Genomic DNA, 22,699 nt, shown 5'->3' on the forward strand with positions numbered 1-22,699 from the left:
TGCGAGGTTATGCAAATGGTAACTGGACCCGTCCTATTATTAACGTCTAAGAAATGGACCCCCGACTGTTTACTGTAGGTTGTATAGCTGATAGTGTTGACGATGCCTTATATTATTGTATGTCTTTAAATGCCTCTATGAATTGAATACAAAGGACCACAATGGAAACAAGCACTTTTTGTGTTATCTTTTTAGCACCGTTGTATAAATGTAAACACTTGCAAACTGTTAATAAGGTATTATCATTCAATCAATCAATGAAAAATAAAAACGACAGGAATTACATAACAGTCTTTATTAAACACAAGAGTTATTTACAGAACTGCAGTAGCAGCAATTAGTGTTGCTGCGTTTGCATGGTGAATCTCTATAAAGCAGAGATCATTATGTTAAGGCTGTGCGCTGCTGGGTTTGCTGGGTGAATCTCCATAAAGAAGGTCCTCGACCAGACGTTTCACCGCAGCCGTGTCATCAGGATCTGTGAGGAGGAAAACAACAGGAAAACAACATTAAGTGGAAAAGGACCTGCAGCAGATGGTATTCAACAGCACTGTTGATTTTGCAGACTCCCTTTTTCCAATGACGAAAACGGAATAAAAACTAAGCTATAAATATAATAGCAATTTTGTCAACAATAAAAACACAAAGTGGAGAAGAGATCCAGTAGAACTATAAAGTCTGTTAATGTAACGGTCGGGTGTTGCGCTCTGAAAATCTGATCAGATCTACAGTACAAGCTCACAAAGATCGGTCCATTTTTGAGGGCACACAGGCCAAATGCCAGGGCAGGAAGGCCATCAAATAAAACAAGATTTTAGTCCATTGAAAGAATTTGTTGAATTTAAGGGTTAGGGATGATGACCTAATCTACAGTAAAATAGATAAATGATGGTATTTACAATCTGATCCATGCTCAGCCCTGCTCCAATCAAAGTCTCTGGATTGGTTTAAAGATGGGAACTCGGGGGAGTTTAGATTTCTGAATCTCAAGAAAAAAAACTCTGGTTTCTACACGACAAGAAAGAGACACTGGTTCCTACTGTCTACGTATTGACCAGACAGAGACAGAGGAGAAAGTGGTACAGTCAGCTGGGGCATTAAGGCCACTGTGGCCTCAGGTCATGCCATTGTTTTGAGGGGCACAAGGCCAAACTGAGGGACAACGGCGGCCATGGCCTTTATGGCCTCCATGAAATTCCTGCCCTGCCATCAAGGCACCTCCAATGTCCTGAGCGCATTGGCGTCTATATTAGGGCATTAACGACATGTGATTTTTGCAACTCAGTAAAAAGTTGAGTTGAAGTCGACTTTAACGTTTGATGACGTCATCACATCACACACGACCCCCCAATTATTTTGGGGGGGTCCCCAGATGATTAACTTAATGTGAAACATTGTTTTCTCACTCAACTGTAAAAAAAAACTGACAAGGTTTAAGTGTATAGAGGGTATCTTCACATTTCTAAAGTGCAAGTTTAAGGACCTTTTAATAACTCTAAACTGGCAAATTAAACATTGTCCAAAATGTCAAATATATAGACAGAAATTGTGAAAATAGCCGATCTACACGCTCACAACGCCTCGCAACGCGAGGCGTTGTGAGCATGTAGATCTGCTATTTTCACAATAGAAAGCTTTTTTTTTTCTTCTTTTTTTCAACTTCGACTTTGTCTGGTGGGAGTCGACTTGTGTAATGAGGTCGACTTGTCGACTTTTTCGTCAATGCCCTAGTACATGGACCAGGTGACCAGCGCTGTTTTCTGCAACAGGTGGCTCCGACTCAAACTAATTCAAAGTAGGCTGTCAGAATGGAGGTTTGAACTCACCCACTCCCAGGGTCTCCAGGTGCTCCCTGAAGCCCGGCCTCTCCTCCAGCACGTGCAGCAGGTTGGTGGGCTCCATGCGCTCCAGCTCCACCCTCCAGTAGACGTAGATCTTGTGGTTGAAGCTGACGTAGACCAGGCACGGGCTGTTCTTGCCGTCCTTGCAGGTGTACTGGCCTGAGACACACAACGACACAAGTTCAGATACGACTCAATATGTTTGTATAGATCTGTCGTCTACTGCCAGAGAAATGACATCTTAAAAGCCCTCACTGCCAGCGATCTTTTAATCTCTCAAGACAGATGTCAGCAGCTCCAGTTAAAGTTAGGAATGTTTCTTTTTTTCTTATTTCTTTACAATTTACAATTTAGGCATTTAGCAGACGCTCTTAATTTACAGCAACATACAATAAGAAATGTAATACATCAAATGCATAGAAATATCAATGTAGACAAAGATAACGTAGGTAGACCGAGCACCTAGTCAGTAAAACAGCTTTAAATAAAAACGCTAGAATGCTATCTAACTTTCATGTATGGTCATCGAGGGTAGGCGAGTGCTATGGTAAGTGCTATGGGAGTCTTCAGAACACGGCGGAAGCTCTGGAGTGAGTCTGTTGTTAATTGCGACAGGGAGTTTATTCCACAATTTGGGGGCCAGGAGTGGTCTAGGACGAGTAGATCGTTGTCCTGGGGTTTTTAGCGAGGGCTTTGATTGATTGATTGAAGACTTTATTAGAAGTTTGCATAGGAAAAGGTACAGTTTCATGACGGTACAGTTCACTGGTACAAGGTCTACTAAAAGGCGATCCTAGAAAAGACTAAGCTTATTTCCACAGGAAACCATTAAAGTATCTCATATAACATTGAATGACAGACGAATATAACACAGTACTATGCAGTAGATGTAGTCAGAAAATTAACTCTCCTACTGCCATATTATTTATTTATTTATTGGGTCTGGTGCCATCAAAAAGCGGCTTACCTTTGCAACGTTATAGTAGATAGACAGACATTTATTTATTTTATTTTTTTAAATTTTTTTGGTTGTGCAATAGTGCACTTTGGTCTGCCAGGCAGCAGAGGGCGGCGTCATGCGAGAATGAATGTGAATTTGCCTGTTATGTGTTGAAGAAGAAGAAGACCAGTCACTGGCCACAGAGCCTCAGAGCCAGAGAAATCAACAAGGAAGTGAATTGTTCTCCGTTGATGTTAACGCATAATGGATTTTTTACACCATCACCGCGGAAAATGTGTTTACAGTACACGGCCGCGCGACCCCTCATCAGCTTACAGTCATCAGACGAACGAACCGAACGAGCGCCGTATTGGCGAAGAGGTCTTGCGAATTGGGGCGAACGTGAACGTTCAAAGCGTGGGGAGAGTTAAAATAAGAAAGAACAAGGAACAGTAAGGCAAACAGGAAGTATATACAAAGAAGGGGCAGGGGAGGGTAGGGCTGGGCTGGGCTAGGTTTGTATTTATTCACAGTTGCGGACGGCTGCTGCTCTGTCAGAATCCCTGTAATGGCTGATCTGAGTGAACGGGTGGGGTTGTAGGGGTTGTGTTGAGTGAACGGGTGGCGTTGTAGGGGTTGTGTTGAGTGAACGGGTGGGGTTGTAGGGGTTGTGTTGAGTGAACGGGTGGGGTTGTAGGGGTTGAGCCCACCTGCACAGAAGGCGTTGACGTTCTCGTCAAACTGGAAGCGCACCACCATGCGGTTGTGGTCGATGATGTAGGTCTGTCCATCCCACGCACACGCCACCACCTCCTCTCTGCCGTCCCCCTGTGCACGCACACACACACACACATTATGTTATCCACGCACCACCACCTCCTCTCTGCCGTCCCCCTACAGCGCACACAGACACACACGTGCGCGCACACACACACACACACACACACACACACACACACACACACACACAATGTTCACCACCTCCTCTCTGCCATCCCCCTACAGTGCACGCGCGCACACAAACATGCACGCACACAAACATGCACGCACACGCATGCACACGCACGCATGCATTCAATCTTGGGTTACTGTTGCTCTTCTATGAGCAAATGTAGAAGATATAGACCAGTGGTTCTCAAACTTTTCTGGCTCCTGAAATTATTGTATATATTTGTTTACGTCATATTACGCTACGTAAATATGCAAATCTTTCCCCCCTAAGATACAGTATGTCACAGAGGAATACTTCCGTTTCCATTAGAACAACAGACTGAAACTAACGTTTATACTTGACGTTTAACCACTAGAACCCCAGCTATCGCGATTCTGCGGTCAAACGTTCACCAAAAATAGCTGATCTACAAGCTCACACCGCATCACAGCTTGTAGATCTGCAATTCTTTGGTGAAGAGAGTCGGGGTAGATGGAAGACATCAAGTACAGTGCAACTTACAAGCATAGAGGGTCAAAGTGCTTAAACCGAAGTGGTGAGGAGGAATTCCAAATATTAACAAAGTATTAGCCCTATTCACGGCCCGCCCACCTACTTCCGTTTCTCAGTATCCCCCGGGTGCTGACTTCAATTTAGAAGGGGAAACATAACAGAAATAGCTGGACTTAAAGCCAACAAATCGTTATTTCTAACAGTAAAGTAAATTATAATGCTTTGTGCCATTTACTATCTTGTGTTCTTGATCATGCTAGCCGTATTTTATACTTTACTATTCGGAAATTGCATTAAATTTGCGATTTCTGTGCTAACTCTATAGGCTTATAGTAGGATTTTCCCCTTCAAAACGGGACTTCAGCACCCGGGGGATGCTGAGTGGGCGGGTCGTGAATAGGGCTAATTCTGAGAGGCAACCCTGGACCCTAGGGCCCACAAAGAAAACACAGTTTTAACTTGCAAGGTTATAATGCAACAAAACAGTGGGCGGGGTCCATGAGCCAACTCAAGGTTGTTGACTGATTTACCACTGTTTTAAGCCAATCAGAATCCAGTATCTGAACATGTGACCACAAAAAGTGGTAGAATAGCCCACGGACCCCCATTTGAAAAGATATGCCAGGGACCCTCATAAGAGTTCTAGCAGTGATTCCCAACCATTTTAATTTCAAGGACCCCCACTTTTGCATTACACTATGGACCCCCATTTAATGGCATTTCTATCTCTAGAACCCCAATCTATATACAGACATGCAAACAGCCCCAAGGTGAAAAAGGTGACAACTTTTTTTGGTGTGAAATTGTTCGCCGCGCATAGCGCGGCGCGACATTTTTGACCTTTTTTGGGTCGGTAGGGTGAATTTGCACGATTCTAACTGGGTAAAACAGTGACTAAAGGCTCTAACAGAGTCCAGGGTGAATAGCTATTCACTTCACCACGGTGTAGTTTTGTAGCTATCACCTAAAAATACATAACAAAGCCTAGGTGATAGCTAGAAAACTACAATGCGGTGAAGTGAATAGCACTTCACCCTGGACTCTGATAGAGGCTTTACTCATACTCATACTGATCTATCTATATAATGAAGAAAATTATAAATATAATATAGCCTACATATATAGTTATAGGAATAACCTATAATATTTAGGGACTTGTCTTTAACTCTTTGAGTGCCACCAGCTTCTCTAATTGGGTGGGTTGGGTGACCAGCCAAATATTGCCCATTTTGCCAGAACTTAGCCATCCAAAAATCCAATCCCAAAACATTCATATATGAGTGAATTTCATTGTATATATAGATTAGAAAGCATACTTTCACCTGAAAAAGACCGTGAGCTTTTATCTTGTATAGTTTTTTAGTTACAAGCCCCACAGTGAAGCGCGTTTTCCCTCAAAATGTCCCCTGGGAATTAGTTTTGAAGTTAGAGCCATTTGAAAAAAAAAAACGTGTATGAAGCTGTAACTGACTGTAATAAAGGCGTTATGCAAACATGCAGCACATTTCTGGAAAGCTGAGGTTGTTTTCTCTTACCCCCCAAAATTTTGAGTTTCGATCTTGCATACTTTTGTCACAAGATGTGAAAACGTGCGGAGACGCACGCTGACTTTAGTTCAACTTGGCCACATTCATAGCAACCAAAAGGGCCCCAGCAGATGGTAGTATTGTCTGTCTGATACAAACAGCACTCTGTGTGCAGTCTGTCAGGAGGCCAGCAGGGGGCAGCAACACTTCACTCTCACTGTGATACTGTGACATGCACACACACACACACACACACACACACACACACACACACACACACACACACACACACACACACAAAACAACATTGCATTACAGAAAGGGCGTGTTGGAGGGGAACAAACACATCGCTGTTGACTGAGCACATGCACACACACACACACACACACACACACGCACGCACACACACACACACACACACACACACACACACACACACACACACACACACACACACACACACACACGTGCACACACGTGCACACACATGCACAAAAATGATAAATGTTCCATTTTTAGAGCTTTGACTGTCAAATAAGATAGCATGGGGACTCACAGTGTCACATGCACGCGCGCACACACACACACATGCACACAAATGATAAATGGTGCATTTCTAGTGCCATTACAGCTCGACATCCAATGATTCACACATTTCACCATTATGACAGTAGAGGCTGGGGTTCGAACTGCTGTCATTCAGATCACTGGTCACCCGCTCTACTCAGTGAGCTAATAGACACCCCTATATATATCTGACCTTGTGCTTGTGCTTGCACACACACACACACACACACACACACACACACGCACAAAAATGATAAATGGTGCATTTAGAGCCTTCATTGAAGGCGCTTCACACACACACACACACACACACACACACACACACACGCGCACACACACACGCACACACACACGCACACACACACACACACGCGCGCGCACACACACACATGCACAAAAAATATAAGTGGTGCATTTTAGTTCACAAACACCCACTCACACACTTCGACATGTGACAGTAGAGGCTGGGATTTGATCTGCCGACACTCAGATCATTGGCTGACCTGCTTTACCAGCTGAGCTACTGTATAGGTGTCCCTATGCCTGGCCATGAACCTATATAACCTGCACACACACACACGCGCACGTGCACAAAAACATACACACCCCATGTCATGTCCTGCTCAGAAACACCGCAGACTCATTGTTGGCTGTGGCTAAGGTACATGCACACACAGACATGTGCACAAAAATGATAAATGGTGCATGTTTTCACACATTTCACCATGTTGACAATAGAGGCTGGGGTTCGAACTGCTGTCCTTCGAATCATTGGTTAATCCGCTTTACCAGCTGAGCTACTGTATAGGTGTCCTTATGCCTGGCCATGAACCTATATAACCTGCACACACACACACGCGCACGTGCACAAAAACATACACACCCCATGTCATGTCCTGCTCAGAAACACCGCAGACTCATTGTTGGCTGTGGCTAAGGTACATGCACACACAGACATGTGCACAAAAATGATAAATGGTGCATTTTGTCACACATTTCACCATATTGACAGTAGAGGCTGGGGTTCGAACTGCTGTCCTTCGAATCATTGGTTAATCCGCTTTACAAGCTGAGCTACTGTATAGGTGTCCTTGTGCCTGGCCATGAACCTATATAACCTGCACACACACACACACGCGCACGTGCACAAAAACATACACACCCCATGTCATGTCCTGCTCTATATATGTTCATTATGAGTTTTGAACCCATGAAACAATAATGGTGGCCTTCAGGGTAAAATTCACATGTCCAGGTGACATGTCGTATATATAAACACACATAATGCAGATCTGTGTGTGTATTTATTACATATTACAACCACACATTTATGATAGATTAGCTCAGTTGAGGTTCAAGTCTGGTAAACAATTGTTATTTCCCTGTGCCTCTATGCCCTTTGCCTTACATTATCATATAGTTTGGATCAGTAAGCTATAAGATCATAGAATGCAATAGAGATGAGAGAAGGTACCCAGTGCTGCACTGTGAGCTTGTAGATCTACAAGCTCACAGTGCGGCACTGGGTACTCATAAACAATCACATGTTTATGAGTCCATTAGCTCAGTTGATAATCCTATCAACTGAGCTAATGACTCACCTCTCATGTGCAAGGTTGCGAGTACGAGTCTGGTAAAAATTATGTTATTAGACTGGCCTTGCCTGGGCCTGTCCTAAACTTGACCTCCAAGCGCTTGTGAGCTTGGAGGTCACAATAGTAAAAACTGCTGCACTTTGAGAATTCAGTGTATGAATAACAGTGAATAACAGTCTTGTTTTTGTTCCGTGTCAATTTTTTGTATACGTTTCGCATACATGGCTGCTGTGTCACAAGACAAATTTCAGTATGAACTGACAATAAAGTACTATATCATATCATGTTCCCCATTTTCAACTGTTATTTTAGAAATGAAGTAAAGCCAAGCTTAGACAAAAATACATTTGTTCTGCCAATTGACAGCCACTTTTATTATGTGAGACAGAATCTGTCCCATATAGCACCACCATCAGTCCCATTTTCTCAAACACATTTTTGGACACAGCTCCAACATATTTTGCCCAAAAGACCTCTGTGATGTACTCCTGAGCATACAAGTTGGTCTCTTCACAGATATAGTCGAGCAGCTTGTCTGACACGATCAGCTCAAAGTAGTCCACCGGTTCTGCATCGTCAGGCAAGGCAAGAGCTCTCCCTCTAGGACCAGGCGTGCCAGTGAAGGGGATGTCCCTTGGTGACCAACCATCATGACGCCAAGGACCACAGCTGCCACCTATAAATTATAGAAATATACACTTACTACGAGTAAGACTCCCAATCCGTCGCGCTGCGACACATGTGAGCTTGTAGATCAGCTATTTTCGGCACGCAACACCTGAGAGCAACCATACATAAAATGACTCTTCTACAGAATCTCCACTAGTCCCTCCCTAATGTTTTAGTGTAGTTTTTGTAGAAATGGTTGTCTGGCAAAAGTGGGAGAATATTTACATACTGTATTTACAACAATCAGGGAATCAGGCAGGCCTTTGTCTGCTAGTGGGTGTCACGGATGAATGAGTTGACTGACCAGACATGCCAAATCAAAGGTGTGGGATGTATTCCATTTAGCAACACCTGAGAGCAACCAAACATAAAATGACTCTTTTCTAGTGTATGTCACGGATGAATGAGTTGACTGACTTACTCTGTTTTAGACCTCTGACAATAAAAATGTTTCTGTTGTGTGCAAAACATTCTTACCTGTGTTACTGCTGGAGGAAGGCCCAGCGTCGCTGGCGGAGACCTGGTCAGGACCCGGAGAGCCCTGGCACTGGCCACCTGAGAGGTCTCTCCGGTGGAGAGACCTCTCTGGCAGCTGGTGTTGTTGACCTGCCTGAAATGAGAAAAATCGAAGAATATATATTTTCATCCTGTGAAAATAGCAGATATACAAGCACTTCACCTTGCTTTATACCTTGTTGCAGTGTTGTTTTTGACAGACATGTTTGAGTTAGTTTTAGTCATAGTCATATGTCATATAAAATATAAGTCATATAGTCATATAAAATATAATATACACATGAATTCAAATGGGGGTCCGTGGCCAAATACATTTGGCTTCACATGAAACTATTTGAGCACCAAGGACATGGAACCAACACCTGCTGAAAACAGCTGATCTACAAGCTCACAACGTGTCGACATTGAAAATAGCTCATCTACAAGCTCTCAATGCATTGTGCAGCAACACATTGTGAGCTTGTAGATCCGCTATTTTCAGCACACAACTTCTGAGACCATTGGGAGAAAATCAGTTGCCCAGAGGCAGCACAGCACTATAAGGTTATGTACAAAGATACAGATAAGTAAGAAAATGGGCCCTCTATATGTTTTAGTGGACAAAATCAACACTGCCAGCAGACTTGTCTCACCAGGCGCTTTTGCCACCTGCTGGCGAAAGTTGGGATAGGTCTGTTCCAATTCCATTTCAATTCAACACACAACTTCACAGAGCAGCACTGCCACCTAGCAGTCACATGTACACATCACATCACATCACATGTTCGGTTCAAATGTTTATGTGACATTTTACAATTATTGTCACATTCAGGTCAAATCTGTCGTTCATTCTTTGAAGATTTTTTTAGACAACGGATTGTTTTGGGTCAATCACAGGTTCCGCTTTGAAGCCATGTAAACATGACTTTGTTTTAGCTCACATAAAGCCAAAAAAGCCCATTTGAATAGAGTGAATATGTATTATTTACCTGTACGGCCACGGCGATGATGGGGTCGGGTAATGGGCGCATCATCATCATCATCCTCATCATCCTCATCTTCATCGCCGTCTAACAATAGTACAAAGAAAAAGATGCGATGAATATTTTGTATGTAGATCGATAGCAACCTTTATTTATCCCAAGCGAGAAAATCAGTAGCCCTTTTCAAAGCGGCACGTTGATTGCAGGGCTAAGACACGTTCTTATTCATATAAAACCACTTGTAACAAATTGTAACAGTTTCAAATCACTCGCACACAATACCCTGGTTTACGAGGTTTTTGCTACAATGCTTTGTGTACAGCTTTAGACGACACATTAGTTTAGCACGAGACGATTATTTATTCAATTGAATTCATTTCAAACATGAAAGTGAAAAACCCTTTTCAAAGCGGCACGTTGATATAGTAGCGTGCAGGTCAAGGGAAACGTTCTTATGCATAGGCTATAAAACCACTTGAAATTGTAACAAGTTTCAAATCACTGCACAATAGGCTACCCACCCTGGTATGCGAGGCTTGCTACAATGCTGTGTACAGCCTTAGACGTGGATACAAAGACGCACGCGACGATTATTTATTCAATTGAATTCATTTCAAACGTGAACAAATAAAGTGTGTAGTTACCATGTCCATGTCCTGGTCCGGGAGCTTCTGCGAGGCTCCGGATCAGTTGCAGCCGCCGAGCCATCATGTTCCTCGGGCTGTGCATTACGCACAGGACAAAGGACAAACACACAGCAAGATGGACTGAAACGTAGACGAAAGTAGACACAGACAAGCACTAACACTACACTAAACACTGAAGAAAGACAAGACACTAAACACAATAACCGAAATAAAACTAATCCCCTCTCTCTCGATCACCAAACACACACACACACACACACACACACACACACACACACACTCACCCCCTCTCTCTCTCTCTCTCTCTCTCTCTCTCTCTCTCTCTCTCGCTCTCTCTCTCTCTCTCTCGCTCTCTCACTCTCACAGCACTGTGTAATAATCCAATCTAACTATACTCACTATCAATCAATATCGCTATGCTCAAAACCCTTTCGTCTACTACCAGTCCAACCCACGGGTGATTTTATAGTGGGTGGGCGGGGTTCCTAGGTCAGAGCGACCTGGAAACAAAGGCGTGCCGCCAAATCCACCAGGCTTCAGCAGCCTGTATCTAAAACCCACCAGGCATAGTCCATGTGCTTGCAATCAAATGCCGTACTGTTGCATAATATACAATAAAAGGACAGAGAAATAGGCAGATATCCTTGCTTTTATAGAGGAAACATTTGATCACATGCTTCCATGTTGTCCTAGACACATGGAAAATGTCCCAGAACAACAGATTTTTGTCAGATTAAGCACCAGAATGAATTCTTTTAAAATATAAAAAAAAAAAAAAAGCCGAACTAGTTCGGGATCGGCACCGCAGGATGCGTCTTTGAAAGCCGAACTAGTTCGGGATCGGCACTAGATGAGTTAATAGACAGGCATAGACAGAGACAATGCATGCTGTGAGCTTGTAGATCAGCTATTTTCTATCTTACTTCTTAAATAGGCCAGTGTTTTCTAAGATAATTTCTTAGATCTTTATTTTAAATCATTAAATGTTATTCTTTTTGGGGGAGAATGTTTTTTGAATGTTTTTAAATGATACAAAACTAAATTTAGGAAAACAAACATTAAGGGACCCATAAAAATGTTTTCGCGACCCACAAATGGGTCCCAACCCAGTGCTTGGGAAACAGTGTTGTAAAACCACAGACGATTGTTGTATTCTCCGCTTTGAGAACTGTCTGTGACTGCCTCATTTTTCTCTCACCCTCTCTCTGCATCATCTTAAAATAAATGCGAGAAATCTCTGTTCTGTCTAATAAGAGGCAGATGGAACGGCATGATAGCGTTGATTAGCTCGCGTGTGGAGTTCTCCACTAACGCTATGGACCAGAGCTAATTTAGCGTTAGCATGTAGCAAAACTATCGCAACACACCGTTGAGGAAAATCAACAAACGTGGGCTATGTCAAGTCACCGCATTGATGCAGAATAGTGACCGCATCGCGATACAAGCGAATTAAAAAGTCCAATCCACAACTACACCACACTATCTATCAACGACGACAACCTCGCCAAGTTTATTTACTATGTGCTCCATTGAGCTCCGCTCCGTCTGTGACTGACTGTATGCAGACTGGCTGAGCGCTCCGTCCAGCGCTGCACGGCTGCAGGCACCGGACAGTCAAGCATGGGTGTTGACGTCACAGGCAAGAGAAAGCGAGCGCTTGATTTGTCCAAAACTAAAACGACCATATCCCCCAGCCACCTTCACCACTACTGCACTGACAAACTGGACGGAGCCAAGAGGAGAAAAAAGCGCTCCTCTTCTCACTGCCGCTCAACGCAGCCTAGGTGACATGACACCCCCCCACCCCCCCAAATATTTTTACATCGAATCTGAACGAATCACACAAACGATCAATTTGGATTCAAAACGGCGATTTTCGCCGAAAAGCTACAAGTTTGCATGCCTGTATATAGTAAAAATCTATGTTAATTTAACTCTGAGAGTTACATGGACCCCCTGGAACCCCCTCAAGGACCCCTGGGGGTCCCCGGACACCCTGTAACCCCCTCAAGGACCCCTCGGGGTCCCAGGACCCTGCTATAGACTCACAGTGACATCCAGCTTCTGCAGGGCAAACAGCTGGTGGTCCACTTGCACCGACCACAGCAGCTGTTCTGAACTGTCCATGAGCTTCAGCGTTCCTATGGCAACACAAAGCAAACCATCACAAAAAAACAAGTAGCATTTCGGCTAAGTGAAATACAGCTAAATCGACTGAGGTTTTGGTCAAGGTTGACGCCCCGCTAGGCTCGCAGATGCAGAAGGGAGAGGGAGAGTGGGAGACCTCTTGTGTCAAGCGCGTCTCCGCTGAAAGCACAGTGGCAGCGGGCGACGTGAAAATAAAAAGAATAAACACTTCTTTGGTATTTTCCCCCTTTTTTCCTGCATAGTACTGCGTTTTATTTGTCTGTCACTCTATGTTAAATACGCGTCTCCGCAGAAAGCACGTAAAAACATAAACAATTCTTTGGTATTTTCCCTGCATAGGTCTACTGCGTTTTATTTGTCTGTCATTCTATGACACTGTCCTTGCTTGTATCTCCAAGTTTCAAATGTACAGTATATGTTTCTTCGCAAAGTAAAGCCCTGCTTCATCATACAAGGCTGTCGCACAACAGTTTAAATCTAACAGTTTAAATCTTTTTTTAAATGATAAATTCAATACTGGCTTTCAAGCAGTTTCAAGGGGCACACTTGACCCTTCTCAGGGGCACACCAAAGGTCCCCAGACACAGTGGTTGAGAAACACTGGACTGAAGGAATGTCTAGACTTACCATCCAGAGTGCAGAGGGCGAACAGGCCACACTTAGAAGAATCATCTTTTGAACCTACAGTATGAAGGACAGGCAGACACACACACGCATCAACCACAGTATGGAATGTGATTAGGCGGTGCTCATGTGTGAAACAATATTCTCACAGTACTCAGATAATGTCAAGTTCCTCATCGTGACAGGCGTCAAATTTACAGTTAGGCCTGTCACAATTGTTACATAATCGCCTACAGGTAATTGCAATTATTTTGACGTAAGTCACAATTATTTTAGCCATAATCACAAGCATTTCCATGTTGAAAAATGTTCATACGTTTTGTAACTTTTTCTCCAAAATGCAGTGGATATGTCAGATCTAAAAGCTCACAATGTGACTTGTAGATCGACTACTTCAATTATTTTTTTTAACAGAATAGTGGTTTGGGTTAGAGTTCTCAAATTCTGCCCGAACCCGACCATACCCGAACCCGAAAGACATTTAGGGTAGGGTAGGGCCTAAAATGTATGCTAATTAGTCTGGCCGGGTAGGGCCTCGGGCTCAATGAAAAAAATAAATACTTGTTTTTATCATTTTATTACTATTACTATATGATAGACCCGACCATATCCGACCCGACCCGACGTTTTCGGGCCGGGTAGGGCCTAAAATGCATGCTAACTAGTAGGGCCGGGTAGGGCCTCGGGCCTGCCCAGTTAGGGCCCAGTTAGGGCCGGGCCTTAATTTTCAGGCCCGTTGAGAACTCTGGTTTGGGTACCTCTGCTGATGTTGCCAATGAGGTGAGTGGAGACATTTTTGTTGTGGATCCGCCCAGTGGTCAGGTGGAGTATCACATCTCGGGACGGCCCCTCGCTTTAGGAGAAAAGATATTAATCAGAAATATAATCAAATCTCATCAAGCTAAAGATAACACACAATACACACTGTGTTTTCTTTTGAGGCCAAATTAAATCTGTTTGTGTGTAGTCTATTTGCTGTATTTATCCATCAATTAGTGTTGGCCATAACGCTATGGTGAAAAATATTCTACAAGCTCACAAGCTTGTAGATCGTCTAGTTTCAGAGCACAAGCACAAAATCTACACTACCATCCATGAATAATGAGGTCATTCATTTACCTCCCGGTGGGGGTGGCCGGGCCCTCCGCTCCAGCGGGGGCAGTAGAGGGCTGGTGTTGCTGGGTCCAGGTGCACAGCAGGATGGCGTAGCCACAGCCCGGCTGGGACACCATCAGCTCCGGCAGGCCCTCCGGACCCGGGTTGACCGACAAGCTGTCCACCTGTCACACACGCACGCACGCACGCACACACACACACAAGCACACGCACACACACAGCGTGCCATCAGTCACTGGACTTATAATTGCCCTCCCTACCTGCCACACACAGCACTCCATCAGTGGGGATGAGACAATATGAACATTTCCTATCACGATTATTGTGACAAAAAAGAAATTGCGATTTACGATTTTATCACGGTGATCAAAATCCATTATCCTGGGGCAGAACATTGCCAAAAAATAGCCGATCTACAAGCTCACAACGCGGCGCAACGCGACGCGTTGTGAGCTTGTAGATCGGCTATTTTTTGGGGAAAGAGATTTGGCAGAGTGAGAAAAAAAAAGACTGTATCAAGTACATATATCATAAGTACCTAACAATAATTTACCAATTCTAGAGGGTTTAAGTGATACCGGATATGCAGCTTGGCAAATCAAAGGTGAATTGATCCCAGTGCATGACGGAGGACGATATCACGATAAATAAATCTCACGATAAACGATAATATCGCTTATCGCACCATCCCTACTCAGTAACTAAACTTATAACTGTCCTACATACAGAAATAAAAAGGTAGACACCTTTTGCGGCTCTGGGGCTCTGTATCGCTGGCGCCAGGCGGGAGGGCAAGACTCGAGAGACAAGAGTTCGGTAGGCTTAGCGTGATCTAGGTAGGCCAATCGGAGGCAGGTGGGGGCGGGTATTTTCCTAACCCAGAAAGCCCTCTGGTCGTTTGTTTATTCAAACCACTGCTCTAGTCTAGAACATAAATGATCAGACAGGACCAACCTGTCCCTCCAGGAGCCACTTCTTGAGCAGGACCAGCTGACCAGAACCGGGTTCAGCGGGGTCAGAGGACTCCTCCCAACGGAAGGCTCTGACCACCCGGTCAGTGTAGCCCACCACCAGCTCACTGCGACCGTCACCGTCTAGCAGGGAGAACACACAAAACTAGTCTATGAAAGCAAACCCAAAGGAAGCGACTATAGGCCACATGAGCACTTCAAACATACAACCTACGTACGATTTGAAAATAGCCAATGTGTCGTGTTGTGAGCTTGTACATCTGCTAATGCTATTTATTTTTCTTATCTGCCGCCAATCATGATCAAGTGGCGGCAGGCCTTGGCCCGCCCCCACTTAAGCATGGTTGGAGGAAGGCCCCACTCTATCCTGATTGGATGCAAAACAGTTTTTTTCTCCTCACAGGAGATAAGGCTGACAGCCTGACACACTCTATATTAACTAGTACTATCAGAACATAGACCCATTTTGTTATTATTTGAATTACATGAAATCACTGAGCCTACCTTTAACAACACAAATCTTGTCTGAGGGTCCCTGGCACATCGTAATCTCAGATGGAGACCCGCGGACGAATACTGTACACGTTAAAACCCATTTAGGCCTAGAATTATTTAATGCTTTAACTATTAAAAAAAATGTCTTTGAATATATCGTTTTAAAAGCGAACATTTGAAACTCAAATATTTGCTTCTGGGTGGTCCCTGGAACAACATATTTTGAGATGGAGGTCCGAGGCCAAATACATGTCCTTGAAATGAAAAGGTTTGATAACCACTGATTTAGGAGAAGGATTTAGAAGACATTTATAGAATCGGGTCAAAAATATTCAAAAACATGCACAATTGTTCACAATTTTTCAAAAATAGCAGATCTACAAGCTCGCAGAATGGCACTCGATGCCGTGTCGTGAGCTTCTAGATCTGCTATTTTTTTTACTAGTTAAAGCATAAATTAATGGTTAAAGTGAATCAAATCTAAAGTGACACAGATCTGCGTTCAGGCCCTAAATGGCTTTTGGGTGTCTGGGTAAAAGAAAACTCTGTTTTCGTACCGATGTCGCTGATGAGGATGACCTTGGTGTTGGCAGGAATGTGCTGAGTGAAACACTTCTGGTCGTCTGAGTAGAACAGGGCCTCGTGTTGGCTGGAGGAATCTGCCACGGCCGCTGTCAGGTCAAACAGGTGGAACCAGCCCTCCGCTCCCACCGCCACCACAAAGTTCTGGCACACAGGAACAGTTTGGTTAAAGGGAACCTTCATTCAAAGAAAGAATAACGCACAATCGCACATCCTTCGGTGCCGAGCTAAAACTGCCAAAGCAGTACAACTAGGAACAGAAAAAGGTGGCTCGCAACTCACTTTTAACTTAATAGCTCCAAATGTATCGAGGACAACAAAGCAGCACAGAGAGACGTTTTGACCCTTTTGGTCTTCTTCATCATTGCGACCGAAGGTCGCAGTTTACCATGAGAAATGTCACAGCTTGTCCGCGTGTAGACGTGAAGCAGTGTGTGTACACATTTTCTATGCGTTTGGTTCCCTTGACACGTCTCTGTGACATCACTGTGACATCACTGTGACATCACAGGTCCAGACTAGCCTGGCTCCAGCCAATAGACCCGCCCACTCTCTGAGTGAACTGCATCTCTTGGTCTGGATGTGTCATATGACGTGTCTCTTGCTACCGAAAGCTTCTAAAACCGACCGAAACCGACCAATGAAATCAATGCAATGCGGAGGAGGGGCGCGTCTAACTTTTGAAAATCAACAGAAACAGTGGAGGGAGGGGTGGCTGCGTGGCTCACCAGAGTTCTTAATTGCTCCCTTTGAACTTCAAAAGGGCTCCGAACTGCAGTCATTGATTGAGCCATACAAGTGTCGAATAGCTCGTTAGTGATTCTCTCTAATCAATGAAACATCAAAGACAATGTGCATGTCATTGAGGGGAGGGGGAGGAGGGAATGTTTTGTGTGCAAAAGTCAAACACAACCCCTCCCACCAGATCTCTTGTGATTGGGAATTTCAAATTTTAAATCCCCTCCCCTTTTCAATCAAATAGAATGGCCACAAGTTCAGACTCAAGCCCCAGCGTAGAGTCTGAAATCAGGCTAGGTCCAGACAACAAAATTCCATATATGGATATTCCCCAGAATCCCTTTTATGCCCATATATGAAGATCCCTGATGTCATCGATATATATCACTGGCTAGATGGCCAAGTCATGGCCCATATCTGGGTGGCTGGTTCAGATAGGGATCTCCATGTATGGGCATAAAATATATTTTATGTTGTGATGTCATGGGAACCACTCTAACAGAATCCCTTTCATGCCGATATATTGAGATCCCTGATGTCATCAATATTTAGCCCATATCTAACGGACTTCATATGGGAATGCCCATATATGGAGGAAGACAGCCCATATCTGTGCGGCTGGTTCAGACAGGGATCTCCATGTATGTGCATAAAAGGGATGTACTATATACAGTACATGGATCTCCTTATATGGGTAACTGGTCCGATATACATCACTGGCCAGATCTGAGGCGTCTTACTAGTAGTATAACCATATACTGAAGAAGACCAAAAGGGTTGAAACGTCTATCTGCGCTGCTTTATTGTCATCAATACATTTGGAGCTACTAACTCTTTTACTGCTTTGAACGAGCGCGCTTGTCCATTTATTCAAGTAGCGCGCGGCAATGAACAAGCGGCCGTTCATTCGTTCTTTTCCCTGCCTGAGCACTGTGAGCAGATAAGGGGTGGCGCGGGTCTCTGCAGCAGCAGCAGCTCAAGTTACGCTAGTGTCAAATCTTGACCACACATAAACAATAATGGCTGCGGGATCACTTTTCTGGTCGTTTTCTATGCTTGGATCTAGTTTCTCTATAGCTATGCTCTAAACAACTGCATCCTTAAATCCTTAGGCAGTAAGAGTTGTGAGCCACCTTTTTCTGTTCCCAAAGTGAACGTTCACCCATTGATCACCACTGATGCCTGTTATAGGATGGTACTTCGGTCTACTCAGTACTCACTCTGTGTGTCAGAGAGACTGTGGACAGTTCAGAGACCTGCCTACCAGTGACATAATCGGTAGGTTACGTATTTCAAACACGATTCCAAACTTTTTGGATTGATGCAAGAACAACGGCGAAGAGAAAGGCTGGAGTTTCTATTAGCTCGGAATCACCATCAATGATGGTAGGCTGGTAGGCAGGTTTCTGAACTGTCCACAGCCCACCAATGAGACACAGAGTGAGTAGACAGAAATGGTGCCATCTTCTAATGCAGGGGTCTTGAACGTTTTCAGGCCAAGGACCCCTTGAGAGAGAGATGAAGCAGGGAAGAGCATGTGAGCGGAGCACGAGCGGAGCGGGCCGTTTTTGACGTGAGCAAGCGACTTTTCAAATGGGTCTGAGCGGCTTTGGAGCGAGGATGTTCCTCCGCTCCAAGCCGACCCTATTGGGGCCGCGCGCCGCATGTTTCCAACAAAACAGAGCCGTGCAGTACTAGTGGCAGAAGCCAAGTCGGCACCGCGGAGACGGAGAGGAAAACAGACAGAGAATTCCCTATCACGATTTCACTCAAGTCAAATGTATCTAAATGTATATCATCCACACACGTAGGCTATGTTTATAATAAATAGCTGCTACCTACCTTGTAGATAGATACCTTTATTATCCCAAGGGGGAAATTTAGTTAATTTTGTGCCAGTTAAGTTACCAGCAGCCAGTCAACGGATACGATTTGAAAATCAAGTGAGACTGATTTGGCTGAATGAAAAACACACGCCACGAGTCGCCTCCCTCTCTCGGTTGTGGTGATTAATCAATAACCAACTGGATTTAATATTGCTCGTCTTATTAAAAAATACAATGCCTTAGATTAGATGGCGTCTTTTGTAACAGTGAAGGCAGGTTTCCATCAAGCCGAGGCTCACGTTTACCACAGGCATTTGTGTTGGGAACACTTTGTTGTGTTTCGCATATATGGTAGCAAAATACTTTTATTATTTTGGCTGCTGACTCTGATTGATGACCCTGAGCGGAGCGTGGAGCGAGCGCGGAGCGAGAAATGCGGCGGGGAGCGGCGCAGTGGCCGACCAGAGCGCCGAGCGAGCGGGACGAGAGCCCTCTGGAGCGCGGAGCGGCATTCGTTCCCGCTCCACTCCGCTCACATGCTCTGCCCCCCACAAACTGTTCATAGATTCCATATAGTTTCATTGTTTGACAGCACAGTGTCAGTGTATTTTGGATTTTGGAAGTCATTATTATTATTTTATTTTAGATGTTTAACCACTTGAACCGTCAATACTAAATAAACTTTACCTTTCACTCTGTACTTAGTCTGCTCTTTTTCCCCTCTACATCAAAGCTCTTTGCCGAAAATAGAAGATCTACAAGCTACAAGCTGCCACGCTTGTAGATCTTCTATTTGTGGCTACATTTCTCAGAATATGGACACTAGGGTTCAAGTGGTTGATATAAAGAAAATATATATAGCCTTTCATTCAAAGATTTGGAGGCCCCCTGTAGTAACTCTGAGGACCCCCTAGGGGTCCCGGACCGCCTGTTGAAGACCCTTGTTCTAATGAGTGAGGACCAATTATATGAAGATAGATTGACAATGGATGAAACACTGTAACTGATGCGCGGGATACTGGAACGTTCGGTTCTGGTGCATGCATCTTCAGGGCTGAAACTATCCATGAGTTACTTATTGATTGTTCTAGCGATCACTTTTCAGATTGACCTAATGATCAATTAAGCACTTAAGCAGGGTTTTAAACTTGGCCACACAACTGTGTCATTCAAAAACAGTGAATATAGTAGATCTACAAGTTCAAAACTTGTTTTTGACTTGTTTTCTTTCTTCTTGTTTTTCTTCACTTTTGCCTATAATGACCAAAAAAGGGATTGCATATCGATTATTGTGTTATTAATTAAATCGCTCAAAGTTGATTCAGTCCACTAACCTTTCCTTTGTTGCAGACGTCTCCTACTGCCACACAGGTGAGCTAGAGGGACATCAGAAGAACAGAGCACATGTGAGCACGGGAAACAAATGATGGTGTAACATGGCTGTGTGCTGTGCTGTACTGACCATGCCCACGCAGCTTCTGGTGACCCAGGGTTTTGGGTCATCGTTCTTATAGACCAACAGCTTCCCGCTGGTGTCGCCCACGACCAGCTCGTTCAACTACCATGGAGGAGGGCGACATGAAAATTATATATCACGATTATTGTGACCAAAGAATCGCGATTTACATTATCATGATAATCAATATATCATGAACATCCATTATCCTGGGGCGGAACATTTGCCAAAAAATAGCAGATCTGTGAGCTTGTAGATTGGCTATTTTTTGGGAAAGAGATTGAGAGAGAGAGTGAAAAAAAAAAGACTGTATCAAGTACATATACAGTATTACAAGTAGGTTTTACCAATAGAGGGTTTAAGCTGGTACTGGATATGCAGCTCGGCAAATAAAAGGTGAATTGATCCCAGTGCATGACGGAGGACGATTTCGCAATGAATTAAATCTCCACTATACGATTATAGTGAGCGTTTTGTATCACACTAAAAAATGATAATATCGCTTAGAGACAGGCAGACATGACAGCATGACTCAGATTTGCAGTGGTGGGGAAAGCACTGACTCAATAGTGTCAATACCGCTATGTACAGGGGCGCCTGCTGGCCTACTGATCCAGGCACATACCACTTTGGCATTGCCACATAGGCATGGATGCCTAGCGGCATCGCCTAGGCATGGATGCCTAGCGGCATCGCCGGTTCGATTCCCGATCCGGACGACCTTTGCCGCATATGTCATTCCCCATCTCTCCCCCCATTTCCTGTCAGTCTAAACTGTCCTATCAATAAAGGTATAAAAGCCCAAAAACAAATCTTTGAAAAAAGAAAAAAAAATACTGCTATGTACAGTAGAAATACTCAAGTAAGTCCAAAATTCACAATTCACTGGGGTTAAGGTGGGAAAGTATTGGTATCAAAATGTACTTTAAGTACCAAAAGTAGAAAGTGCTCATTATGCAGTATGTCCCATTTGACAACTTTTCAAATGTATACAAATATTTTGAAAATAACAGATCTACACGCGACGTGAGTGGATGTACTCAAGAAATCAGTGCTCTCATTTTAAATCCACAGACATTTTACAACCGAGGGGCCAAATAAATAATTGTAACCTATTTATTTATGTATTACATTTAAGGCCCGATGTTTCTACAAATTGCTACAGAACCTGTGTGATAGCCAGCCAACAATAAGCAGGAGGGTGCATTTATAGGTCTGATAATTATGTACTGTGACTTTTACTTGTAATAGAGTATTTCTAGCACAGTAAGAAACATGAGTACTTTTTCCACCACTGCATTTTAGTGCCATGCATGCCATGCACTAACCATCTGCTCTGCACACACACAGGACAAGAGGGCCATGATGGCAGACATAATGAGTTTTTATTCAATTCAAAGGCTTATTTATATGTTTGAAATGTAGGCCTATATGTTTTATTTTTCTTTCTGCATAGTACTAATTGTGTTCTGTCTGTCATTCAATGTTATGAGTTTCTTTTTCCACACCTTTTTTATAACCTCAATTGAAACAACCTTTAGTTGACTTTGTACCAGTGAACTGCACAGTCATGAAACTGTAGGTCTACCTTTTCCTATGCAAACTTCTAATAAAGTATTCAATCAATCAAACAATTTAAGTGTCATTTTTACCTCGTCATTGTCGGCATCTCCCAGACAGATGGCATGGGGAAACAGAGTTCCAGTGAAGTCCAGGCTCACGCGCTGAACATAGCTCAGAGACCGCATAGTTTATAGCTTTATACTCAGTTTAAATAACTAGATTCTCCCAACAGCCTTCCAGCTTGGAAGACTATGTCACATTAGACTATAAATCAGCTAATAGCTCTACACAGTCACAGATAACACCGCTTTAATGCTCCAATGACGGCTTTGATACAGATGGCTTCTTTGATTCAATAAAAGGCTGATCTGTGTTGAATTAACAGGTGTTTAACAGAGATGTTATCGATGCTCCATCATCTGGGCTCCATCTTTCTTTCTGCTGTAAACACAGACCAACACGTGACAGGGACA

The 22,699-nt window shown here is 43.8% G+C and overlaps 1 protein-coding gene across 1 annotated transcript; it reads right to left on the reverse strand.

Moving 5' to 3' along the window:
• Window positions 1–346: 346 nt before the first annotated feature.
• LOC308300209 (KICSTOR complex protein ITFG2-like) lies at window positions 347–22,642 on the reverse strand. The gene is made up of 12 exons (XM_080744016.1): window positions 22,316–22,642; window positions 20,670–20,765; window positions 20,542–20,583; window positions 16,619–16,787; window positions 15,550–15,689; window positions 14,599–14,759; window positions 14,238–14,332; window positions 13,483–13,536; window positions 12,757–12,848; window positions 3,492–3,609; window positions 1,827–2,000; window positions 347–478 (listed from the first exon to the last, which is right to left on the reverse strand). Exons 1-12 carry the CDS (start codon window positions 22,409–22,411, stop codon window positions 390–392), a joined length of 1,326 nt encoding a protein of 441 aa, XP_080600142.1. The 5' UTR covers window positions 22,412–22,642; the 3' UTR covers window positions 347–389.
• Window positions 22,643–22,699: the final 57 nt, after the last annotated feature.

The sequence above is a fragment of the Nannobrachium achirus genome (assembly GCF_963921795.1).
Source record: "Nannobrachium achirus genome assembly, chromosome: 16".
Taxonomy (NCBI): Eukaryota; Metazoa; Chordata; class Actinopteri; order Myctophiformes; family Myctophidae; genus Nannobrachium; species Nannobrachium achirus.